The sequence below is a fragment of the Quercus robur genome, chromosome 8, assembly GCF_932294415.1.
Source record: "Quercus robur chromosome 8, dhQueRobu3.1, whole genome shotgun sequence".
In the NCBI taxonomy this organism is placed as follows: domain Eukaryota; kingdom Viridiplantae; phylum Streptophyta; class Magnoliopsida; order Fagales; family Fagaceae; genus Quercus; species Quercus robur.
The window spans coordinates 12455510-12481031 of record NC_065541.1 but is presented as its reverse complement, the minus strand read 5'-3'; the positions used below and the strand labels follow the sequence as shown (position 1 = coordinate 12481031).

At 33.1% G+C, this 25522-nt stretch overlaps 2 protein-coding genes across 3 annotated transcripts in view; both read left to right on the top strand.

Annotated features, from left to right (window-relative positions):
• The first annotated feature begins 5774 nt into the window (after positions 1 to 5774).
• On the top strand, positions 5775 to 9602 carry LOC126693908 (protein FAR1-RELATED SEQUENCE 5-like). Its single transcript, XM_050389965.1, has 2 exons — positions 5775 to 9240; positions 9344 to 9602. Exon 1 carries the CDS (start codon positions 6103 to 6105, stop codon positions 7186 to 7188), a length of 1086 nt encoding a protein of 361 aa, XP_050245922.1. The 5' UTR covers positions 5775 to 6102; the 3' UTR covers positions 7189 to 9240; positions 9344 to 9602.
• Positions 9603 to 15225: 5623 nt separating this feature from the next.
• LOC126694620 (probable disease resistance protein At4g27220) overlaps positions 15226 to 25522 on the top strand; it is a 190843-nt gene continuing 180546 nt past the window's right edge. The window contains exons 1-3 of one of the 2 annotated variants that reach the window (XM_050390989.1): positions 15226 to 15519; positions 15664 to 15722; positions 20461 to 23531. In XM_050390989.1, coding sequence (XP_050246946.1) covers positions 20466 to 23531 — 3066 coding nt within the window. In that variant the 5' untranslated portion in view covers positions 15226 to 15519; positions 15664 to 15722; positions 20461 to 20465. The remainder of the gene's footprint in view (positions 15520 to 15663; positions 15723 to 20460; positions 23532 to 25522) is intronic. The other variant, XM_050390990.1, reaches the window with a different exon arrangement.

Genomic DNA, 25522 nt, shown 5'->3' with positions numbered 1-25522 from the left:
CCTGCCCTGCAACAACTTGTGCACGTAACAGATGTTAGCGTATTGGCTAATTTAGAGTCTTGTAATTAAAACTTTCAATTTCATTGTATCTTGTATTTTGTGGATTTTTTTTATTGTATTGAGTTAATGCCATTAATAAGAGGCCATCTTGCTAGCCCAGTCATTTCCACTAACGGGTGATCTGAATTTGTCAAATTTGGACAATTTCTAACAATTTTGGAAAGGAAAAATTGACTCAAACATGGACATAGTATTTTTCTTTAGGATTGTGTAAAACGGTAAAGATATTGCTTTGAAATGAGAAAAAAATTTAGATATAAAGAGTAAGTATTGAGTCCTTTCTTCTGATCGCATTCTTAGAAAAAAAAAAAAAAAAAGACATTAAAGACAAATGAAAAATCGAAAAAAAAAAAAATTTGAGTGCAGCATAGTGTCTCTCAGTACTAGAGGACAAGTTCATCTTTAGTAATGGTTATAGACTTCTTTAGTTGTTGCAGGTTAACTCTGCATTACCCCGTGTTTTTGTTTCTTATTTCCTCCTAATTTCAACAATCAAGGCAGCAATTGCCAACAACTTCATATGCCTCAACATCAAAGTTGGAGGAGTCAACAACTGCACCTGGAATGCTTTTCAATAATATTGCCAATTCTTCTTGTTATAGGCATTAAATAGGATTTTCTGTTTAATGTTTCTCCCTAGTATCTTTTGGAAGGCAAAGCAACAATATCCTAATATCGTTTGCTTTTATTAAGAATATTCCTGCTAATCCAAAAGTCAATCTGTATTATTCAAATTTCTTATGCTGCATCTGAGATTGTATAGTGAAAAAATAAATAAATAAATAAAAAGCAGTGGGATATACTTTTTCTTTATTTTATATATTTATTTTTTTGATAGGACTTGTTTTATTGTTGAATAACAGTGAAAGATAATTGGAAACAGTGGCAGCTTTAGAAATTTTTCTTAGGGTGTTCTAGGGTAGACTTGCTCTGTTACAATTTTTTTTTTCTTCAGATTATTTGTTATAATTTTTTCTTTTTCAGATTTTAGTTCATTTTTTTTTTTTTTTTTGGCTTGAAAGCAATGTTATGAATACCATTTTGGACCCTGTTTCAATTTGTTTAGTGGAACGGAATATTTCGGTATCGATCTATTTTGACATACCGTTTCAGGATGTTTTGGGGTTTCTAAAAAAAATTAAAAATAATATTTGTGGGGACAACTTTTGCCTAGACCAAGTGTTGCACTTGTAGTCATTTTTGGCTTGGAGAGTCCCACATTGGAAGGAAAGCCTTCCTCTTCATGCCATATTCCAATGTGGGACTCTCCAAGCCAAAAATGACTACAAGTGCAACACTTGGTCTAAGCAAAAATTGTCCCCACAATATTTATTTATATTTTTTTATACAACATAAAATTATTGATCCAAATAAGTAAACCTCAAATAAAACAAATCATTTAGTTTTTTCTTTTTTGACACTCAAATTATTTAGTTATTACATAACAATTACTGTTTTAGAATCTTAAATCATAAATATGTTATTAAATAATGAAAAACAACAACCAAAAATAGTACAATAAGAGTGTATATATGTATATCAACCCACTGCAAAACTGCTTATCATGGTTTTTTTTTTTTTTTTTTTTTTTTTTGTCTTTTATAATGTGTATTCACTTACTCTTAAGGGACCACAGACCACTTCCCCAATTCAATGCCATGACTTGGAAGCATGGAACCTCATATTTTTTATTCACATGAAACCTCATTTCCAAGTTGTTTAAATTCCTTCTTTTTTTCATCTTCAATATAGACAATTTCAATAATAAAAATATAAGAAATAGGTAAGCTTAGATAAGAAGAAGACAATATATAGCGTAAGTTGATCACATTTATTTGAAAATTTCACATTGCGCTAGGTTCTTTTTGGGTCAAGCATTGTATTAGATGCAATTAACAGTTAAGCATTTTGCAAGCAGTTAGAATAGAAGAACAAAGGGCTTAAAAAAAAAAAAAAAAAAAAAAGAACAAAAGAAATATCATTTTTACAATGAAATCAAATATACTCATCGAGCAACTCTTTTTTATTCAGAGCTCGCGATTCCTTAAGTAGCCTACAAAAATTCTTCCAATCGTCTAAGGATTTAAATCTTAGTCTCGCAGTCACAATTTTTATAAGCAATGATGGCAATCCTCCACATTCTTCGACAACTTCCCTTGCCACTGAGTTGAAGCTTGGTGAGCCAACAACTTCACCCACAAATCTCCTAAACAAAGCCCATGAATCTCCTTTGATAACACATTGAGTGGTATCTTCTTTGTTTGGAGCCCCATGATGCTACATGATCATTCAATTTGTGATGTACAAAATTTTGCCGGCCTAACGATCAACCCCAAAGGGAATACCTATATCTTCCTGGTCAAAGTCATGGCTTGCCCAAACATCATCCAAAATTATCAGAATCTTCTTCTCATCCTTCAACCATGAATAGAGCTGATTTGCTCTTTCTAAATATCGGACTTCACACCAAATAAAATAAAATTTTCCGGAAAATCATTTCTTGTTGACCAACAATTACTCCTTTGACCTGGAAATTATTTTACACCCTTATTTTCACTTAAATTCATTTCCAGAGAGAGAGAGAGAGAGAGAGAGAGAGAGAGAGAGAGAGAGAGAGAGAGAGAGAGAGAGAGAGAGAGAGAGAGAGAGAGAGAGAGCACCGATTGTCGATCGCGCCGCTCGTCGAACGATCGCACCGCTCGTCGCTCGTCGCACTGCGATCGCACCGCTCGTGGATCAACGATCGCATCGCTCGTCGCTTGTCGTTGATTCATTTTCTTTTGCTGGGTTTTGGTTTCTTTTGCCTGATTTGATGCATTTTCTGTAAAAATGTTTGAATGAACTAAACACTGGAATTAATTTTCCGTAAAACAAATTTTGTTACAGCCAAACACATGAAAACGTTTTCCTTTCCGGAAAATAGGATTTTCAGAAAATGGAATATTTTCCGGAAATGCTTTTACGCGAACCCAACACAGCCTTAATCAATAATGGTAGATACAATTGTTCTTCTTCAATTTTATTTCATCTTGAATCCTCCCCACTCGATGTATGATCTTATCTACATTTGATATATAGCCACCTTTCAACATCCGGATAGATGTCTACTGCATTCCTTCTTGATACCTCAACCAATTGCTTTACCTAATGGTTTATAGTCTCTAGTTTTTCCACTTGCTTGGTAAGATCCTCAACATTAGTTACTGAGAGAACCAAACTGCTTACGGATACAACAGGCCCATCACCAGTCTTATTGAATACAATAACTAAGGATCCAGTAAGAAAAATAAAGAAAAAAGAATTCAAGCTTTTGTTTGCTAAGAACGCAGCAGGGAAGCAATACAAGGAGACGCAAGGAAAAATTAAGTTAATTCCTTTTTATACAATACGCGGGTGTTGTTAATTCATTCTGGGAAAAGGAAATCTCTAGTCATTCATTTCCTAGGATAGGAATAGATTATTTATTAGTTAGAATCTACTAAAAAATCAAAAATCAAAAATCAAAATCAGGTTGTTCTCTCCAGGTCCGGGGTGGGTCGGGTCAAATCCAGATGTTTATATGTTCTTTGGATTCTGACGATACCAAAAGAGCAGTCTGTTAGCAATCCAACTAGTTCTCCAGCATTTAGTATTGACTTCTGGGCCCAAAATACACACCACACACTCTCTCTAGCTCACAACTTTTATTAATTGGATTTGGCCCTTATGTCCCAACCCGGGTCTCTCATTTGGATCCCACTTGATCTATCTCTAACACAACCCAACTCTTGTTTAGTCTATTTCTACGTAGAATTCTTCTTTCACACTCTTTTTGAGCAATGCCACACAAAATAACACAAAATTCTTCGTAACAAATTTAATAACGGTTGAGTTGTCAAGTCGTTATTGATCCTTATCTAAACCCATTTTTTATTTTCTAATAATTATCACTGGTGACTTACCACTTTGAAAAAAAATTGTGATTCTAAAGTCTAAACTTACTATGTTTCTTGGATGCCACTTTTTTTGTTCTCTTCCTCTCTTTCCTTGTTTCACCATCATCAAGGAAATAAACCTCTCTTAATTCTTATAAAGGTCATGCTAACGAGTGCCCTTAGGACACTCGTTAATAATTTATTTTAGGAAAATTTTGATATCACTTTTATGGGAAATGAAAAAAATTGTCAAAACATTAATTGTATTTTTTTCTTTTCCCATAAAAACTTTCTTTAATTGAATTCTTAACGAGTGCCCTTAGCATTTCCCTTCTTATAAACCATCTTAAAAAACTTTTCACCTTGGCCCACGTTTGCAATATTAACACGTGTCAAATGTTTGCTATGTGTAAACCTCCCAATGAATCTAGTACCCAATTCTTACATTGTTCAATGGAATGGTGCTTTTATGGCCCATGTGGAACAATATTTTCCATTTAGCAAGTTTTATTTTTTATTTTTTATGAGACATTTGGCAAGCGTTCGTCTAATAGTAAGTACTGAAAATTCTCGAAGGGAAATAACTTGTACTTACTGTTTTCTCCACCCAAAAAAAAAAAAAAAATGGAAAAAGAAATGGTGGACAAACCGTAAGTAAAAAATTACCCACTTTGAAGACTATGTATAATGCACTTTGTAGGGGATATTTTTCAAGTCCCCATGCCAGGTGAAAGTATATAGTGTTTCTGAAATTCCAACTCAGCACATATATGGAGTTTCTAAGACCAATGAAAAATTGACAAATAGATTAAAAATTACAACTCACCAACTCAGGTTACATAAAACAAAAAGACACAAATACCCTCTAATTTCCCCCCATCCTGCCATTCTGCCTTTTCCCCTTCTCCAAAATAAAAAAATTTCATCTTTCTCTCACTCTCTCTCTATTTCTCTCGCAGCACAGTACCACATCAATCACCACTCACCAACACCTTCATCTTCCCTCTCTCAACTCCCAACCTTGACAATCGCTACTTAGTATCGCTGGTCATCATCAATTCTGACGAGACCGACCTTTGGCTCATCAGAAAACGCCTCTCTCTCTGTTTCTCTCGCACCACCATAGCACACCAGTCACCAACACCTCCATCTTCCCTCTATCAACTCCAAACCTTGACAGCTGCTACCTAGCATCACCGATCATCAATAGTCTTGTCGGAAAACACCCGCAACTGTCTCTTCGTTGTTTCCAACCACGACGCTGAAAGTTTTCTCACCGCTTTCAACTCTGACTTTGCAAGAAGCTTTCTCCTCACTCTTTTTCATTTTATTGTCTAAATTTTCTATTTACATATGTGTCTTGTTTTTTTTCCCCCCCCCCCCAAAAAATTGACATATACATTCTTATGTAAAAAGGGAACTAGTACCATCTACTAAAATGCTTCAGTGAGGATGAATGCACTAACAATACAGTAAATTTTTTTTTTCTTTTCAAAAAATTGTTCTTTTGGATTAGATTAAAAGTGGTTAGTATGATGTAGTTTTATAAGTAGAGAAATAAAGCTTTTTTCTTTGTTTATTAGTTGATTTAATGTATTTGATGATTGTGCTTGATTTTCAGGTATTATTTATTTGTTAGATTTTTTCTTTCTTTTTCAGCTATTCATGTTAAAGATGATTTCTTTTAGATGCATTCAAGTTTGCAATATGTGTTGGCTTACTTGGAATTTTCAAAAAAAAAATTTCACTCCTTGTAATAGTTTTTTTTTTTTTTTTTTTTTTTTCATGGTGCAAGGATGGATGCAATGCTTTTGCTCTGTTGTTTTTGCTGAAGGAATTGATTTTAATAAATAGTTTCATCCTAAGAGTCTCCTCTGAGGTATTCAATCTATCTTTTTGTCATTTTCTTAGTTTAAGTCTTTGGTTGATTTATTATGGAAAATTATGATATTTTGATAATTGGTATAAAGCCCACTTGAGTTTCAATGTGTTTATGGCTGAGGACCAGTGGGTGGCTGGCAACAATTCTTTTTTATGAATTTATGGTGCTTTTTATGTATATTTATAGTCATCTTTTCATGATGTTCATTCGATATATCTTTTTTTCCATGATTATGTTCGACTAGTCATGGATTTTTCAAAAAATGCTTTTGTTGCTGTTGGGGACAATGATAAAAGGGAAAAGTTTAAAAATGTAAGTTTGGGTGAATGTGATGAAATTAAAATTGGAATGCAAGTGAGATCTGAAGAAGAAGCATATAACCTTTATAATGAGTATGTTTTAAAAAGGGGATTTAGCATTCAAAATGCAGTTAAACGGGAGTATAATGGTGTTATTAGGCAACGAGAATTTGTGTGTTCAAAACAAGGTTTTAAAGAGTTTGAAGACCCTTCTAATGTTAAAAAGAATCATAATTTAGATGTAAGAATGGGTTGTCGTGCTAGGATCCGGTTTGTTGTAAAAAATGATATTTGGAGTGTTTCACACTTTAATGACACACACAATCATGAATTTGCAACTCCAAAAGAAAGATGTAACTTGAGATCAGGAAGTAAGGTGCTACTTGCTCATGGGAATATAATTAGCACAATGGTTAGTTTGGGTATAAAAGCAACAAAGTCTTACTCATTTTTGTCAAAAGAACTTGGTGGTGCAAATAATGTTGGGTTCTCTAGGCGAGATTGTCATAATTTTGTGCAAACAAAAAGAAAAGAAATTATGGAAGCTGGTGATGGGCAAAGTATTATTAATCATTTCAAAGAAAAACAAAGTGAAGATCCAATGTTTTTTTATTCGGTGCAAGTAGACCAAGATAATAGAATTGCAAATTTCTTTTGGAGAGATGGTTCAAAATTAGATTTTGACTCTTTTGGGGTTGTTGTTATATTTGACACCACTTATCAAACCAATAAGTACAACTTAATTTGTGCACCATTTGTGGGAATCAATCATCATTGGAACAATGTTTGGTTTGGTTGTACTTTTTTATCAGATGAGACAACTCAGTCATTTATTTGGTTGTTTGAGACTTTTTTTTTTACTGCAATGGGAGGTCAACAACCAAAATCTATTTTTATAGATCAAGATCAAGCGATGGCAAATGCTATTGATATGGTTTTTAGTGAGTCTTGTCATCGACTTTGTTTATGGCATATTAGTAAAAATGCTCAAAAAAATCTTGTTGGAATCTATGGTGTTCCAGATTTCAATTAAAGATTTAATCATTGCTTATATGGTGGGTGTTCAAATGAAATGGAGTTTGAGTCAACTTGGAGCAAAATGATTGGGATGCATAATTTAAAGGACAATACATGGTTGGACAGGTTATACTAAATTTGAGAAAAGTGGTGCCCAACTTTCAATCTCGATTTCTTTTTTGCAAAGATGAAGTCTACCCAAAGAAGTGAGAGTACAAATAGTGTTTTTCATCAAATTATGAAAACATCTATGCCTTTTATTGAAGTTATTAAATTTTATGAGGAAAAGGCCGCACAAATGCGACAAGATAAAATAAATGAAGATTTTCGTTGTAAGAATGGTGCACTTGGGAAAGTTCATAAGCACAGGTGCATTTTAAGTCATGCTGCTAAAGTTTATACTCTTGCTTTGTTTGGAATGTTTGAAGAAGAGTTTAATTTAGGTATGGGATTGAATTGTGTTGAAACTAATCATTGTGAGAATAACTTTACATATTCACTAAGTAGTGGGGAGAGTAGAAGGATTCATATTGTGCATTTTAATCGGGTTGAATTAAGTATTTGTTGTGATTGCAAATTATTTGAGACTTTGGGGTTGTTATGTTGCCATGCTTTAAGGGTTTTTCTTGTGAATAATGGGAATTATATACCCGACAAATATATATTAAGTAGATGGACAAAAGATGCAAAGAAAAGGTTGTGTAGCTCTGTTGATTCATTTAAATCAGATGAGAAATCGACTCATGTATTGAGTATGAGCAATTTAAGTCTTTTGTGGTATAAATGTTGTGATAAGGCTGCACTGACTAATCATGGGACCAAAATAGCAATGGATAGTCTAAGTGAGCTATTATGCAAGCTTGAAAAGAGTTCAGTAGATACATATAAGGTGAAAGACGTTGGTAAAAAATGTCCTCAAGATCTCATACATGATGATGATGTGCAACCTTGCTTAGATGGTAAGAGATCAATCCTTGATCCGCCAGATGTGAGAAAGAAAGGGATAACCAATTTTAGAATAAAAATTCAACTGGAAAAGAAGTAAAGAAAAAAGATAGTGAATAATGCAACCACTTCAAAAGCTCCAAAAACTATTTCTATGGTACATGGTAAGTACAAAACTAGTACTCAAGCTTTCTTTTTCTTATTTTTTGCTTGTTGAGTTTAATTGTGTGTTCTTACAAGTTAATAAAATTATAAATAAAAAAATAAAAAAAACCCTACTATGTGTGTGTGTATATATATACACTTATAAACCCTAAAACTAATCCTCTCATTTCCCAACACACACTCACCAACCTCCAGCCACCCATTCTCTTCTCCCACTCTCACTCACTTTCAATCTCACTGTCGGCCCAAGATGTCACCGCCTTGCCTCAAGCACTCCCTCAACCGATCAAGCACCACGCAACTGGTAACTCATCCAAGCCACCACAGCCAAAACCAAGCCCAGAAAACAAGATCCTCGCCGACAAGCCTAGCCACAATCAACTGATCAAGCTCCTCGCCCATTGCAGATCCACCGTGAACCATCACATGTTACTGATCCACAATCAGTGTGGTTTGGGTTTTTTTCTTTTCGTGACTTTGTGAGCAAAATTTGGGTTTGGGTTTTTTTTTTTTTTTTTTTTTTTTTTTTTTTTTTTAGCCAAATTTGTTGGGTTTTTTTGGTGTTTTGTTGTTGGGATTTTCAAATTCGCTAATTTTATTTATGGGTTTGCAAAATTTCTGGGATTTGTTGGATATTTTGTATAGATTAGTTTGTTAGATCTTGGCATCCATTTGGATGGCAAGAAAATTTCCAAGAAAATTACATGTATATTCTGTGATTTCTGATTTTGGGTTTGTACTGATTTTTGGGTTATGATTTTGAGTCGGGGCTCGTGGGCCCTGTGGAGCCCGATGGGTTAGGTTTGGGTGCAACAAAAAAAACTCGTTTATTAAACGGGCCAGGTTCAGGTAACGGGTACAGGCCCGCGGGTCAGGTCCGAGCATAAAGAAACCCGACCCGTTGCCATTCCTAACAAGAATGTTTCAAGAAAGTACCTCAATATCAAACTTGAATCAAGTACATTCTATAACCTTAAACTTTTTATGTTAGAGGGGGAGAAAGCTTTAATATGTGCTTTTGTTTATTTTTTTTACCCTAATGTTGTTCTCTTTGTTTTTAGGGCCCTACTAAAAATTTCTGAAGTATGAAGAAAAGAATTTTGGACAATATACTGCATAGCTCATGGACAACATTTTTGGACAGTTTTTTGGATAGCATTTTGTTATCATTGCACAGTGGAGGAACCTTTTAGATAGTATATTTGACTTGAAAATTTTATAGATAACATAGTTGAAAATTTGGACAAGTGATTGCATAGCCGGACACTAATTATAGCTGTCATTTTGTAAAGCTTTTGTAACAAATGAAATTACTCAAACATGATAGATTTTGTATATGTTTGAGTAACTTCTAGTTAAATACTAATTATATGCAAATGATAAAAGTTCTTAATGCAAGAGTAATTTTTATTCTTATATATTAGTGTCTATATGTGTATGGTGGTGGAATTGCAATGCTAGATTGTTGTAGGTGATATATTGTTCCAGTTAAGGGAATGATATAGTGAATGACAATATTTTGGTGCTAGACTTTTTTTGTTGTTGTTATTTTGATAATATAGTGAATGGCAGGTGCTGGACTCCTTTTTTTTTTTTTTTTTTTGGGTGTGTGTGTGTTTCCTTATAGGTGGGGGGATGGGGATTTGTTTTTTATTATTTTAGGGGAGAATTGTACAAGTGTGTTTACAAAAAATATATTGACGGTGAAAAATGAGGATAATTCAGATGGTGGAGAGATATGGGCATGTTGAACATTTTTGTAGTGAAAACTTAAATGTTCATTATTTATTTGAGATTGTTTTGTATATAAAAATGAGAGTTTGGCATTATGTAATGTTCAAAAATAGTAAAATAGTTTTGATTTAGATAAGGCATGGACAATTTTTTTATTTATTTTGTTTTAAGAATTGCAGTTTTCAATAGATGTATTGTTAATATAATTTTTTACTCTATAAACAAATAGAACTTTGTTAAAATAAAACCATATGCATAATATTTGTTTTCATAAAAGCAATGACCAACATCTATTGTTACCCTTACCCCCTCAAAGTATGAAATGACCAATACATTTTGGCTTATTCTTCTTTTGCAAAGGTGTATCCATTTTTGTAAAGTTGCTGAACAAATAATTTATTGATAAATTTCATCCAATATATACTTTACAAGGAAATTTGGAAGGTCCTCCATCTATATTTTTAAACTATCCCAACTTTATATCTTTTGTAAAACATAAGTATTTGTATTATACATCACACTTGTCTTACATTTCTTTGGTACAAGTTTTAAACTCAACACAACAAAAAGATTGCCTCTTCTTTAGATAAACAAAGTTGGAACTACTAAAGTTGGTTGAGATTTAGATCTCATAGACCAAGTTTCTTCAAAAAGTCCAAAGTTTGTTCACTGCAATGGCCTCATATCATGGAGAATAAAGCCAAAGTTTAATGAGCATCCCGAACAATGCTGCTATGCATTACCCTCGAAGCTTCCCAAACCAAAGATTGATGAGCTTATCAAACTAATGAAATTCCAGTACTGCTCACAAGCAACTAGACCACCACCTAAAAATGTTTTGAAAAAGAAAATTCTCATTCAATTGCATTTAAAGAAACAATGATCTATCAAAATACATAACTGAGCACATTTAATATGATTAATTCTAGCATATGCAAATCTAACCAAATCTCCAAGTTGCATAGTTACCAAGAATATGTCCCAATGGAAATATTCCAAAGTGAGCATGGTATAATTAAAGTAGGAATCCATCCTTCAAATTCACTCAATATAATCTACCATTACCTATTACCATCAAAACCAAGTACAAAGCACATCTTAGCAATTACACAAGTTGGAGTAATCCTCCATAGAGCTTTGTTTGGAAACTCAAGCAAAGAATTTAAAACATAGTCCCCTTATTTTCTCAAACTTTCTTAGTGATCAATTCCAAACTCATACACAATTTGATTTAGTAACAAAAATAAGCAACATACCAAAAACAATTAGCAAGGTTCCATAACAACAACTGGTGCCACATGGTGCCATGATGCAAAACAAAAAAGCAGGGTATATAAAGCCAATAATAAACATGACTGATGTTGATATAATCCAAAAGTATCTAACAAAATGTACCAAATTCCTCTTTATTTAAATCTAAGGCAATATAGACTTAGACTATATGCAAGTAACAAAGTACACTACAAGCAATATATGAACTGACTTCATCTTAATGACCAACACGAAGTTTGACTACAGTAGCATCGTATATTACCTGGAAGGAACCATCAATGTTATTCTAGGCAGCCCAATCTTATTTGTCCCTTTCTTTATTACTACAATATAAATATAAAGATGAGAAATATGTACAACCCCAAAACAAGATTGTACGTACAGCTTCAATATTGGAAGAAGAAAAAATAACAATTTTAATCTAATTTAAAAGAACAATTTTTTGAAAAAAAAAAAAAAAAAAAAAAAAAAAAACCCTTTTACTGTATATTAGTGCATCTATACTTATTGAAGCATTTGATCAAAGAGTACAAGTTTCCTTTCTACATAAGACTACATAAGAACGTATATGTCAATTTTTTTTTGGAAAAAAAAAAATCAAGACACATATGTAAATAGAATATTCATAAAATAAAATGAAAAAAAGTGAGGAGAAATCCTTCTTGCAAAGTCAGAAGTTGAAAGCAGTGAAGAAAACTTTGTGGTTGGAGACAACGGAGAGACAATTTTAGGCGTTTTCCGACGAGACAAAGGTCAGTCTCGTCAAAATTGGTAATGATTAGCAATGCCAAGCAGCAGTTGTCAAGGTTTGGAGTTGAGAGAGGGAAGATGGAGGTGCTGGTGTGGTATGGTGGTGCGAGAGAAACAAAGAGAGATGAGATATGCTATTTTGGAGAATGGGAAATGGAAGAGTGGCGGGGCAGTGGCTATGAAGGTTTGGAAGAGAGAGCAGTGAGAGAGAAGAGATAGCGAGTGAAAGGGATAAAAATGAGAATGACAAATCTGTTTAAGTAAACTTAACTGTACTGGATTAGTGGGTCGTTGGAAATAGGGCCACGAATGGAGCAAAGGACGGATAAGCCACATGACGGATGGACCCCTCCCCATGATAGACGGATAGTCCCACTATATGGACGAATTATAGCTACACGGATACAAGGTAGATGGATGTCGAGGCCACGTAGCACCCACATGGCTCAAGTGGTCTCCAAGGAATCCTAAATAGAAATAACTTGCATCCCACGGTTAACCCTAGTCAGTAGAATTCCAACATAGGAAGGATCTCGTAATATATGCACATTTATAAGGATCTTCCTCGTAAGGAAACATCTTCCTAAGCAAGAATCGAAGGTCGGTTCTACATTACTATAAAAATCAAAGCCCTCAGCAAACAAGGTACGCATAATTCACCTCAGCTCTGGCACTCTAGAGTTGTGAGAAATTCTCTAACTTAATCTTCGAAGGGTTTTTGACTGGTACCACCCTAGTACTCTCCTAAGGTCTTCTTGTTTTGTGTTGTGCAGGTATTGTCTTAAGCACGTGAGAACTGTGTGACTTACTGACGGTTTTCGACATCATCAGAGAGAAAATTTTGATTTTCCAAAAAGGGGGAAGTGTTGTTTTGATAGCAGGCTTTGAAAATTTAGAGAGTATTTGTGTTTTTTTTTTAATTTTAATTTTTTAAATAACCTGAGTTGGTGAGTTGTAATTTTTAATCCATTTGTCAATTTTCCATTGGTCTTAGAAACACCGCATATGTGCTGAGTTGGAGTTTCAAAAACACTATATACTTTTTCCTGTGTTCCACAACTACATAAGCCCGTTCTACTTTTCCTTTAGATTATTTGTTTATTCAGTACTTTTTCCGAGACAAAGATTTCTTAATATCTTACGACGGTGCAAGGTGGTTTCACACTTTCACTTGGCATGCTTGTTCAACATTTTACATTGGTGGCAAAAGAATTTATAAAAGGTATGGTTGAATAATGGAACCGTGTTGGGTACGTACCGAGGTGAGGAAAATTGGAAAAGAAAGTGGGAAATAATGTCACAATTTCCTCGAATTATTATTAGGACACTAACATTTCAAAAACTACAATATTAATTATTATTATCTTTGTTAATGTAGAAAATGGAACTTTTCTACATCTTATCTAAAATTTATTTGTTTTTGGAATGGATAGGAGAAATCAAAGAAATCATAGAACTAATAACTTTTCACTAAAGATTAGTTTATCATGTATAGGCCAGAAAGAAGAATATATATGATGGATTAATAATTTCAGTTTCTACTTAATTATATATTTTGTATTTGCATAGATCATTTTACTTTGTTCTTTAAATTTATATATTAATTATGCACTGATTGATGTGAGAATTTTTTGAATAAAATTGTGTAAATTTTACACAATTTTTTATTATATACCCACGAAATGCAAGGCTGTTTCGCTTGGCATTGCAGTCCACCACTGTTGGCAAAAGAATCCTATAAAGTTGTGTTGAATAATGGAACCGTGTGGGGGTAATATGTCACCATTTCCTCGGAAGTGTGAAAAGAAAGTGAGAAATAATGTTTGGAAAAGAAAGATAGTGGTTTGGAAAAGTTGGAAAAGAAAGTGGGAAACAATGTTTGATTTTTCGTCTTCAATTTATTAAAAAAAGTTTTTTTTTTAATTTTTTTTTCAAACTATTAAAAAACCTCATTACAAAGTTCAAAGATTAAAAATAAACTTTTTAAAATTTGGAAACTAAAAACAAACTTCTAATAATGTTTAGAGACCAAAATAATATTTTATCATTTTTCAACCGCATGGATGAAGTTGCATTTTTAGTGTTTCTTAGCGGCAGGGTATTTAACATTTTCCAATGGAGTACTATTCGCATCAATATGTGCAAAATTTTTTGTCAATTTTAGCATAATAAACTACTTTTTTATTGTTTGCTAAATTATTTCTCATTATTCATACACAACAACAATAATCCACTCTCTTCTTTCATCATTAGGATACGTAAAGAAATAATAAAAAACTAAATGTAAAATAAATAATGTTAGTATAAATTTACATGATTATTATAGTAAATTTATAAATTTATATAATTATACACTGATTAATGTGGGTAATATTTACACAAAACTATGTAAATTTTATACCATTTTCTATTATACACCTGCTAATACGGGCGGTGTCATTGTCGATTCTAGGAAGGTGCTAGGTAGTTTCGCTTGGCAGGCAGTTCAACACTGTTTGGCAAAAGAATCTTATAAAGTTGTGTTGAATAATGAAACCGTGTGGGGTAACAAGGTTTGGAAAAGTTGGAAAAGAAAGTGGGAAATAATGTCACCATTTCAAAACCTAACATTTCAAAACCTACAAGGTTGTTAATTTAAAAAAATGCAACTTTTCTACATCTTATCTAAAATTTATTTATTTTTGGAATGGATAGGAGAAATTATAGAAATCATAGAGCTAATAATAGTTCACTAAAGATTAGTTTATCATGCATGGGCCAGAAAGAAGAATACTTATTTGATGGATTAATAAGTTTAGTTTCAACTTAATTATATATTTTGTATTTGCATCGTTTTGCTTTGTTTTGTAAATTTCTATATTAATTAATGTCAATATATGTAACGAGTTCTTTTTGTAACCCTTGGGGTTGGCCGAGTTGGATGGGTGCTCGGTCTCACGTTGCTTGTGCTGGGCTCGACTGGGTATGCTCCCCAATTCGAGTCCTGCCACCTGCACGCGAAAACAATCCCTGGGCCAGTGCTTAACCACTAGACTCTCACACAGCACGAGCAATGTTTAGTCTCTGGTTGAAAGCCTTGAGGATACACTGTGGGTAAAACCAAAAAAAAAAAAAAAACGAGTTCTTTTTGTAGATAGCCGACAAGACGAGCTCCACACCGTGGGCTGGCAATCCACTATGAAGAGTGGGGCCACCAATTTTGAATTTTCGCTTTTGCTTTTGAAAAATAGGCTTACACAAAAATAAGGGCATTCCCTAAAAGCCTTTTGTTTTGGCTGAATATTTCCTAAAGCATTAATCCTCCTGGCATTTTGGTTTCTTTCCTGAGAAGTTTGAAGCTGAAGTGGTGAAAAGTTTTCTTCCTCCTTGTACAAGTATTTCTAGTTGAAATGTTGTCGCTGTGACTGAGTTTACTGCTAGTATATCCATCTTTCAAAGTGGTTGGAGAATACGCAAGATTCTGAATAGATAAAAGGCTAAGGTATGCTAAATATCAACTAATTTTGACACAGTTATTCTACTTTCTTTAATCATGTTACTTAATTTCCTCTGGTGCGATGGCCCTGAATTAACTCGATCGTATGTTGTACTCCACACTCATTTCATTTTATTTTTGTCTATACAGGAATGGAAAGAAAAAAATACAAGTAAAACAAGAAAAGGGGACATTGAAGATCAAGTAAGGTAATTATTGGAATTATATTCATCCAATTTATTTATTTTTTGACAATAAAAAAAAGGTAGACATATTCAGCAATGTTAAAGATCAAAGGAAGTAAATGAAAAGTGACAGATCTAAGCCATCTTGTTGCTCTTAGGAAAACGATAATAATATGCCTTCTCTAAGTTATTATACTTGTCAATTTAACTTAATTCAAGAAGGTGCATCAAATTATTTATTTATTCTCGTTAAACAATAAATTTTGATTATGCATAGTTAGAGATATCCTATCCAGACTTGGACCCGAGCAAACTCAACTATCTTGAATAAATGTAGGGTTTTCTCGTCTGAAATCCAACTTCAATTTTAACTCCAACTCCAACTTTAATCAAAACAGTGCCATTCTTCGCATATATGGTGAGATCTTTGCCAAATTTGGTGAGATCATTGCCAAATCTAGCAAGATCTTAGCCAAATCTAGTGAATCTCCATCAAATATGGCAGATTTGCCATGATTAGTCCATGCCACCAAGTTTGAACCAATTTGAACGGATCCAATTGTCAAAACACCTTAGTTGTGACAGTTGACAACTCATATACTTGCGGTCAACACCTTTTGGATAAATCTAAACTTGCCTTGAACGGGTCGATTGCTTGGTTGACACTAAAACCAACTTTAGTTGACCCATGGAGAGCCCTATGCATAATAAAGTCATACACTTAACCCTTTTATCCATGGAATCACATCCTAACTATATGAGAATATAAGATTATCACATTTGGTTTCTTACTTATATTGGCAAAGCTTGGGCCTAGTGTATTGGATGACTAAACCCAAACCATGTCCTACTCATATTAGGTTGGAATCTTTGACAAAAATATCTATGAACCACTAAATTGACCAAAATAACCTTGTGACCTCAAAACTAATCAAAATAACTCGATCTCCAAAATGACAATAAATCCTCTTGAAATCTTTAAATGACAGAAATACTCCAAAACTTCCAAACTAAACAAAATATCTATGAAATTTCCAAAATGATCAAAATACTCCCCACCAACTACCTAAAAAACTTGAAAGTAACGAAAATACTTCCCAAAATCTACAAAATAACAAAACCCTCCCTAAATAACCAAAATATTCATGAAGCCTCCAAATAGCCAAAATATCCCCTAGATACCAAAATCACAAAAATGACTAAAATATCCTCGAAGATCTCCAAAAATATGCCCACAAACCTTCAAAATTATCAAAATATCTTCAAACCTCCAAGAGACCCCTAAAACCTCTAAAATGATAAAAATAACCACAAGATACCCAAAATACCTCTCCCCAAAAGCTACAAAATGTCGAAAATACCCCTAAAATTTTTTAAATAACCAAATTATACATACACACCTTATACAAAAACAACAAATGCTTTTTTCTTTTTCTTTTTGAGAGAGTTTCAACCTATGACATCCGCTCCTGATGATAGCTCCTTATCATCAGACCAAGATACCAATCAGTTTTTGACATAGGTGGGGATTGAACCCCAAATCTTTTATACAACTATCAGAGACTTTACCAGTTGAGCTAACTGGAACCCAAAAAAATAGCAAATGCTTTAAACATTTATAAATTATTTTTTTTTCTCTAACAATATAGGATATATGTACAATCAGTTTTTGGTGTAGGCGGGGATTGAACCCCAGATCTCTTATACAACCATTAAAGACTTTATCAGTTGAGCTAACTGGAACCCACAAAAATAGCAAATGCTTTAAACATTTATAAATTATTTTTATTCTCTAACAATATAGGATATATGTACAAGATACATTTTAGATCCGTAAACCGCCATGCGTGAAGCTCATAAAAACCAAAAAAAAATAAAAACTGACAAGTGAGGTCAAAGATTCCAACTTTTTAAAGCCCTTCATTTAGTTTTCTAGGATTCTTTACTTCTAAAAAATGTATTAGGGTGCGATAACTTTTATTCTCTCAACACAACATATACACACATATACACTAGCCTTGTCAAATGCATTTTGTGCGTGCAATAACGTTTTTTTTTTCCCCTTTTTTAAAAAACTTTTGCATAAATTTGTTTTGAAGATATGAATTAGTAGGGAGTGTCCTATTTTGTAGGCATTTAAGGTGGAGTTGGAGATATATTTTTACCAAGTTGTTCTCAAGTTTTTTCATTGTTAAAATTAAGGTTTCAAAGTATTTTTGAATCACATAAAAGTCCAGTCCAAAGTAGAAAATTAAGGGAAATAAAATAAGTCGTTATTGGCATTATCATTTTCCCTTGGTATATGCAGTATAGCCTAGAGTAGAAAATGAAGGGAAATTACACCAATATTCGTAAATAATAAAAAATAAACAAAAATTGACATTAATCTCAAAATTTTAGGAAATGAGAGTCTCACCCCTAAACTTTGTGATAAGTATTATTATTAACATATTTGATCAAAATATGTGATTCGTCTTTGACTTATCCTATTTTTGTTGACTGCTATTTCTTTGTTAATTAATAATGTTTTTAATTTGTCTTTGACTTATTGATGAAATAATTATTTATCCTAGGTTACTTGATTTTTCCAAAATATTAGAAAGATTTGATTAAAATAGGGTAATCCAAGGGTGTAAAAGAGATTTCATAATATATGTTATATTTATTATAGAGCTCAGGGGGATAATTTGAGGATTGATGTTTCTTTATACCTCAAGAGAGGGGGAAATTTTCCATTTAGAATTATTTTAGCAAATATATTGTTAGTTAGCATGTTTTTGAAATATTTTAGCAAACTATCACCTCGAGCCTTAGGTGCTCGAGTTCTTTAAGGGAATTCGAGTCTTTAATACTCAAGTTCTAAGTGTGGCAAAACTGAGGTGAACATAAAAATCCATGTGTATCTGCTTTCTTCTTCCTTCTTTCTTCTTTCTCCAAATCTCTTCTTCTCCTTTTTCAACTTGCTTTCTACTTTCTCTAACTTTCTTGTTCTTTCTTCTTTCTCTAGATTTTCTTCTTCTTTCTCAAACATCCAAACCTATTTCTCAAGCACCCAAACCCAAAAATTAGAAAAATACTCATTTCTCCATACCCAAATCAAAACATAACCCCATGGTACAAAGCAATAGACCTCTATTTTGAGGTTTTGATCTCGGCATTAGAGCGGCAGTGAGCAGTGTTGATGTATGTAGCTTGGGTTTGTTTTTGATCTAGCTCTTTTCTCTCTCTCTCTTAGCTTGGGCTTGTTTTTGGTTTTACGGTTTAGGATGAAATGCAGTGGTGTGCTTTAGGGAACTAAGTTTCACGTGGATAATTTTCCACATTAGCTCTTACCAACTCATGGAACTTGAGCCTTAAAGGCTATAATTTGATAAGCAATCTCAAGTCCTACAGACTTGAGATGCTAGTTTACAAATATGTTTCATAAACATGCTAACTAACGAAATTGTTCCAAAAATCATGTTAAATAGCAAAAAAAATCCCTCTAGAGAGATTGATGAATTTTTTTAAAAAAATTAATTTTATATATATATATATATATATATAAGTTGAAGAATAGCATTTATTGTTATTACATTTCTATTGAGCTACATCATCCACTTATTTTCTACCCCTTCTTTTCTCTTTTTAAACTTTTCTTCAAAAAAAAACTATCTTCTCCTTGTTAGTCCACTCCAAGGATGGACCTAGGTGGGGGCCTGAGCCCCCCCTTGGTCCAATTTTTATTATTATTATTATTATTATATATATATATATATAGTTATAATATATTTCATTTATGTGATTAGGCCCCTTCAAAAACTTTAGACGCTCTTTCTCCTCAATAAGCCTAACTAGTCTCACCCAACTAGCAACTATTCAATCCAAAAACTTAACAAAAACAATAAAAACATTCACTATAGTGATTGTATTTTAGCAAAAAAAAAAAAAAAAAAAAAAACCTATTTTACTACCAAAGAACCAAAAAATTATGTGTTATTGGAGAAGTTAAAGTTAAATTTTTTGCAATTAAAGTAAACTAGTAGAAATACCAGTTGATTGTAACAAGTTGTTAAAAATAAAATACAATATTTATTAAAATTATATCTCTTCCTTCAATTAAAATACTCAAATTCTCTTGTTTCCTTTATTATTTTAATGAGTTTTTTTTTTATATTATTTTAAATGAAGTGATATAAAAAAAAAAAAATTGATATTGGGTGTATTGCAAGGTGATGTAGTAAAAGCTAAAATTTTTAGTACCACCACTATGAATACTCTAATTTAAAATTAAAAATTTAAAAAAAAAAAAAAAAAAGTTCCTAGCTAGCCTAGTATTAAAAAAAGAAAAAGTTTTTGTTTTGTTTTTTCCTTTATTGGTAAATTATTACATCTTAATGTATTTAGAAATGATGATTTTGACTATTTATAATTTTTTAACACTATATGGATGCCTATTCGGAGTTTTTTTTTTTTTTTTTTTTTTTTTTTTTTTTTTTTTTTTTTTTTTTTTTTTTTTTTTTTTTTTTTTTTTTTTTTCGGCCCATGCTAGCTTGAAATCTTGGGACCGTCCCTAGTCTACACTTAATATTACACTTCATTCAATCATTCCTCTCCATCTTTGTCTCTTTATCTTTCAACTACTTTCTACTTTACCCACTAGTGTTTCCTTGTCACTTGTACCCACTAGTGTGCCAACGAGGTATACCTAGAATTTTGAAATTTTCACTTTATCTTTAATCTTGTTCCCTGTTTAAGAAGTATAACAGTCTTTTATTTTCAGATAGGATGGACATATTGACGGGATGTACGGGCTCCACTGCAACCGAAGTTGTGAAAGGCACTGCAAAGTCCGTCATACGTCATGTTGGTTATTTGTTCTGTTTCAAGAAAACTGTTGATGATCTTACCAAAGCAAAAACAGACCTGGAATTAGAGCAGCAAAAGGTGCAAGAGGATATCAAGCGAGCTGCAAAGAACAATGAGATTGCTGGGAAGGATGTAGAGAGGTGGTTGACAAATGTGAATCAACTCATGGGAGAAATAAAGGCTTTCGAAATTGAAGTACAAGTGAACTTGAGGTTCTGTAACGGCTGGTGTCCTGATTGGATTCGGCGATACAGGTTATGTAAGGAAGCCATACAGAAGACTAATGCTGTTAAAAAGCTCCAAGGTGAGGGTAAATTTTCCGAATTGACCCATCGTGCTCTGACTCCTGGCATAGAGATCTTTTCATCTAGTGATTTCGAGGTGTTTGAATCTAGAAAATTGGCTTTCCAACAAATTATGGAGGCATTGCATGAGGATGACAATAAAGGGATTGGACTGTATGGAATGGGAGGGATTGGGAAAACAACCCTGGTGAAGGAAGTATACAAGAAAGTCAAAGAATTGAATATTTTCAATGACATTGTGATGATTGTTGTGTCCCGAACTCCTGACGTTAGAAGAATTCAAGGTGAAATAGCAGATTGTTTAAATTTGAAACTTGATAATGAGAGCGATATGGCAAGAGCATGCCAAATATGCTTAAGAATAAAGAGTGTAGAGAAGATCCTCATAATTGTGGATGATGTCTGGGACAGTGTCGAGTTAAAAGATTTTGGAATTCCATCTCCTGATGATCACAAGGGTTGCAGGATACTTCTAACAACACGAAGTAAGCAAGTATGCCATTCAATGAATTGTCATCAAAGGATGATTTCATTAAATTTCTTATTGGAGAACGAATCGTTGGCTTTAATGAAAAGCATAGTTGGTGATAACCCAGACTTGAATGATGTGATGCTGAAAGTAGTTGAAGAATGCGAAGGTTTGCCTATAGCAATCAGTACTGTAGGAAAGGCTCTTAAAGGCAAAAGTCTAAATGAGTGGAATGCGGCAATGTATGAACTAAGAAGGTCTAGACTTGTGGATATAGAAGGTGTTAATGAAGAAAAAAATGCTTATGCATGTCTTAAGTGGAGTTTTGATCAATTAAAACGCAAAACCAAGTTATGCTTTTTGTTGTGTTCTTTATTTCCAGAAGATTATAATATTCCCATTGAAGAATTGACCAGATATGTCATGGGATTAGAGGAAGATGAAGATTTTCACTTACTTGAAGACGCACGGTGCCAAGTGCGTGCAGCAGTCAATAGCCTCAAAGATTCTTCTTTACTACTAGAAGGTTTTGATAAAGAATTTGTGAAGATGCATGACATGGTTCGCGATATTGGCTTATGGATAACATCAAAAGGGGAAAATGAATTCGAGCTAAGAGCCTGCACTCGTTTAGAGAGAAACACAAACTTTGAAAGAGCCACAGCAATCTCCTTGATTGATTTCAACACCAAACAACTTCCTGATAAATTGGTATGTCCAAGACTCAACATTTTGTTATTGGGTGGAATTCAAAGTTCCGAAAATATCTCTAACGCATTGTTTGAAGGGATGAATTGTCTCAAGGTTTTAGCACTACATGACATAATCTTATCATCACAATCACTCGAATTATTGACAAACCTTCGGACCTTATATTTGAAAAACTGCAATTTCGATGATAACCTCTCTTCTTTGGGAAAGTTAAAGAGACTTGAGACTTTAAGCTTTTACAGATGTGGAATAAATGCATTGCCAAGTGAATTAGGGGAAATGGCGAGTTTAAAAATGCTAGATTTGACGGGTTGTGATAAACTGCAACATATTCCACCAAATGTGATACGAAGATTATCCCAATTAGAAGAACTAATCATTGATGATGATTTCCTGAATTGGGGTGTTGAAGGGACAACCTCAGAAATAAGCAACGCTAACTTATCAGAGTTGAACTCGGAGCATTTACCCAAAGGCTTTGTTTTCCCGGACTTGCATGGATATTTCATATCGATTGACTGCCCATTCGAGACTCCTGTGACACCGAACGACTATGGTAGTTTAAGATGTATTAACTCAAGAACCTTAGAAATCAAATATTTGAATGCCTCCTCAATGAACGCATTGAAGTCGTTGTTCCATACCGCGGAATATATTTGGATTGAGTCTTGTGAGATGGAATGCATTGTTGATACAATTGGGGGAAATCATATCGTTACATTCGGCAATTTGGTCGAACTATATCTAAAGGAAATGAGCTGTCTGAGAACAATATGTGAGGGGCCCAACCAGAATGAAATCTTCAGCAATCTCACAGTTTTAGACGCACGTCGATGCCCGAGATTGATCAGTCTCTTCTCGCCGTCCCTTGCTCAAAGTCTAAAAAAGCTGAAAGAACTCTCTTTTTACCGATGCGATGAAATGAAGCAAATAATTTCAGAGGAAGGAAATAATCCAGCAGGTCAACCAATATGTCTCTCAAAATTAGAGACTCTTAAGGTAATGGATTGCAGCAAACTGGAATATATCTTTCCTATCTCAGTTGCTCGAGGTCTTCAGCAACTAGAAAGGCTAGAATTAGTAGATCTTCCTCGATTAAAGAAAGTATTCGGCCAGAACAGAGAAGGAGAAGTTGGGGATTGTGAAATAAAGAGTCACCATCAACCTACAGGCTTCCCAAAATTAAAGACTATTATGGTAGTGAATTGCGAAAATCTGGAATGTCTATCAATTGCTCGAGATCTTCCCCAACTAGAAAGTCTAGAATTAGAAGATCTTCCTCAATTAAAGCAAGTATTTGGCCATGAAGAAGGAGGAGATGATGGGGATGGAAACAACAGCGTGCTATCTAAGTTGAGAAACTTAAGATTAAAGAAGTTACCAGAGCTTGTCAGTTTGGGTGGAGGAAATAGTTCTTCAGTTTGGCCATCATTGCCATTGGAGAGGCTAGAAGTGGTGAACTGTCCTAAAGTGGAAGCGAATGTGCCAGCTCTGCAAAAGGTAATTTCCTAATTCTATTTATTCTACTCTTTCTTCGGTTTTGCACTTTTTTATGAGACAAAAACTAGTGCACCGCTGTTTGAATTCCATTTTTGTTTGAGGTGAAAATAGTAAACAAACCAAAATAAATAAATCAGAATACTAAGGATCAATTTAGATATCACTTATTATTGAAAATTGAAAACTAAAAATTAAAAACATTGTAGTAAAATAATTTTTAAATGTGTGAATAGTACAGTGAGACTCAGTTTTAAAGAAAAATTTACTGATATCCGTAATTGCGAGTTCTAAGAACAGTACACGAGATCCACACAAAAAACACCTAACACAGAAAATTTTCATTTTCAATGCAATGCAAATGTAAGCTAAAAGATTTTCAAGTAGTGTACTATTGCGGTATTGTTGCTTAGGACTTAGGACTAGCACGTATTGAAATGAAAATAAAAAAAGAAACTTGTTATACTTTTAATTGAAGCGATGTCACATACTCACATGTAATAATAATAACATTTGTAATGGGCATCACAAATTTAGAATTTTCCACTAACAATCCATTTGTTTTAAGAAAAAATCTTATGTAAATATAGTTTTTTTTTCCTTCATATTTTCATATGCTTGGTAATATCAAAAAAGAATTGGGTTAAGGAAAACTATCTCTTAATTTATCTTATTTAGCTTAACATGAGATAGAGTTTTTTTCCTTAAAAAATTTTTATAAACAACTTTATCTCACACAAAGTTAAAAAGAAAAAAAAATTATAAATTATTTTAATGTCGTTACCAAATGTAGGAAAATTGTGAGTCCAACCCACGTGACTAGCCCAAAGGATGAGCTTGCCAACCAAGATTAAGGATTCCTATCTCTAATAGTAATAGGAATAGAAAAAGTCAAACATATATAAATTACAAAAAGCAGCGAGTAAGGTTTTTTCTAATGATAGAGATAGAGAGAAAAGAAAATTAGTTCGGGCTTTCTCTAATAATAAATTGTTTTGGATACTACAATCACAAGTAGTTTTGTGACTGAAGATTTCAAGTGAGTTTATATTATTCTTAGAGAGGTATTATTGTATTTGGTGTGGATTTCAAGTTAGGTATAAACTTGAGAGCATATTGTAATTGATTTGATAATATTGAAGAGGTAGGCACATTGTCGAATCACGTAAATCTTGTCTTGTGTGATTGTTTCTTTTGACTCATATTTTCTCTATTTTTCACACCTCACAAATCTAGGAATTGGGTTTAAATTTCTAACAAAAATGATATAGTTTTAAAAAAAATTGGAAAATAATTCATTTTTCGAAATGTTAATGTCGAAACAAATTTAGTGTTAGTGTCCACTTAGATGACTTTTCCCATGACGATGATATTTACTTCTTGATAAAATTTGTGTAGTGTATGAATTTCTTAAAAGAGTATTGAATATCTTTAGAGTGTAGAAAAGTATTGTCAGTTTGTCAAGTATGTAGATTACATGAAGTTTGAAAGAGAAATATGAAGATCAGAGGCTATGAAGGTCAAAGGTTATGGCTGCTTGACAAATTATTCTCGTTGTAATATAGGTGTTGTGTTATATGGTGATGAATGCTCCCTCATTCCCCCCCCCCCCTTTCTCTCTTTTTTTCATTTTTTTTTGGGGGGGGGAGAGAGAGAGAGAGAGAAAGAGAGAGAGATGGGTAAGAAACTCAATATGAGAAGCTTGAGAAGCCTGGAGAGGGTTTGACTCATTAGGTAGATGGTCTTTGACCACTTTCTTACTTTTTACTAAGAACTAACCACAAGCTCACACAATGCATGAAAACATATAAATATTATATAATGTGGTGTAATATAAAAAAAAGTAACAATTACTTCAAGTATTGTCTATTTAAAAAAAAAAAAAGATTTTTACAAGTTTTTTTTTCTTTTTAACTTGACAAATATATTATTCTATTATTTTTTGTGTATTTGATTAATATTTATTTAAGGTGAATTATATTTGTATAACTTAT

Bases quoted from the DNA above. Each gene is read 5' to 3' on its own strand.
- LOC126693908 (XM_050389965.1), top strand. From the start codon at position 6,103: ATGGATTTTTCAAAAAATGCTTTTGTTGCTGTTGGGGACAATGATAAA.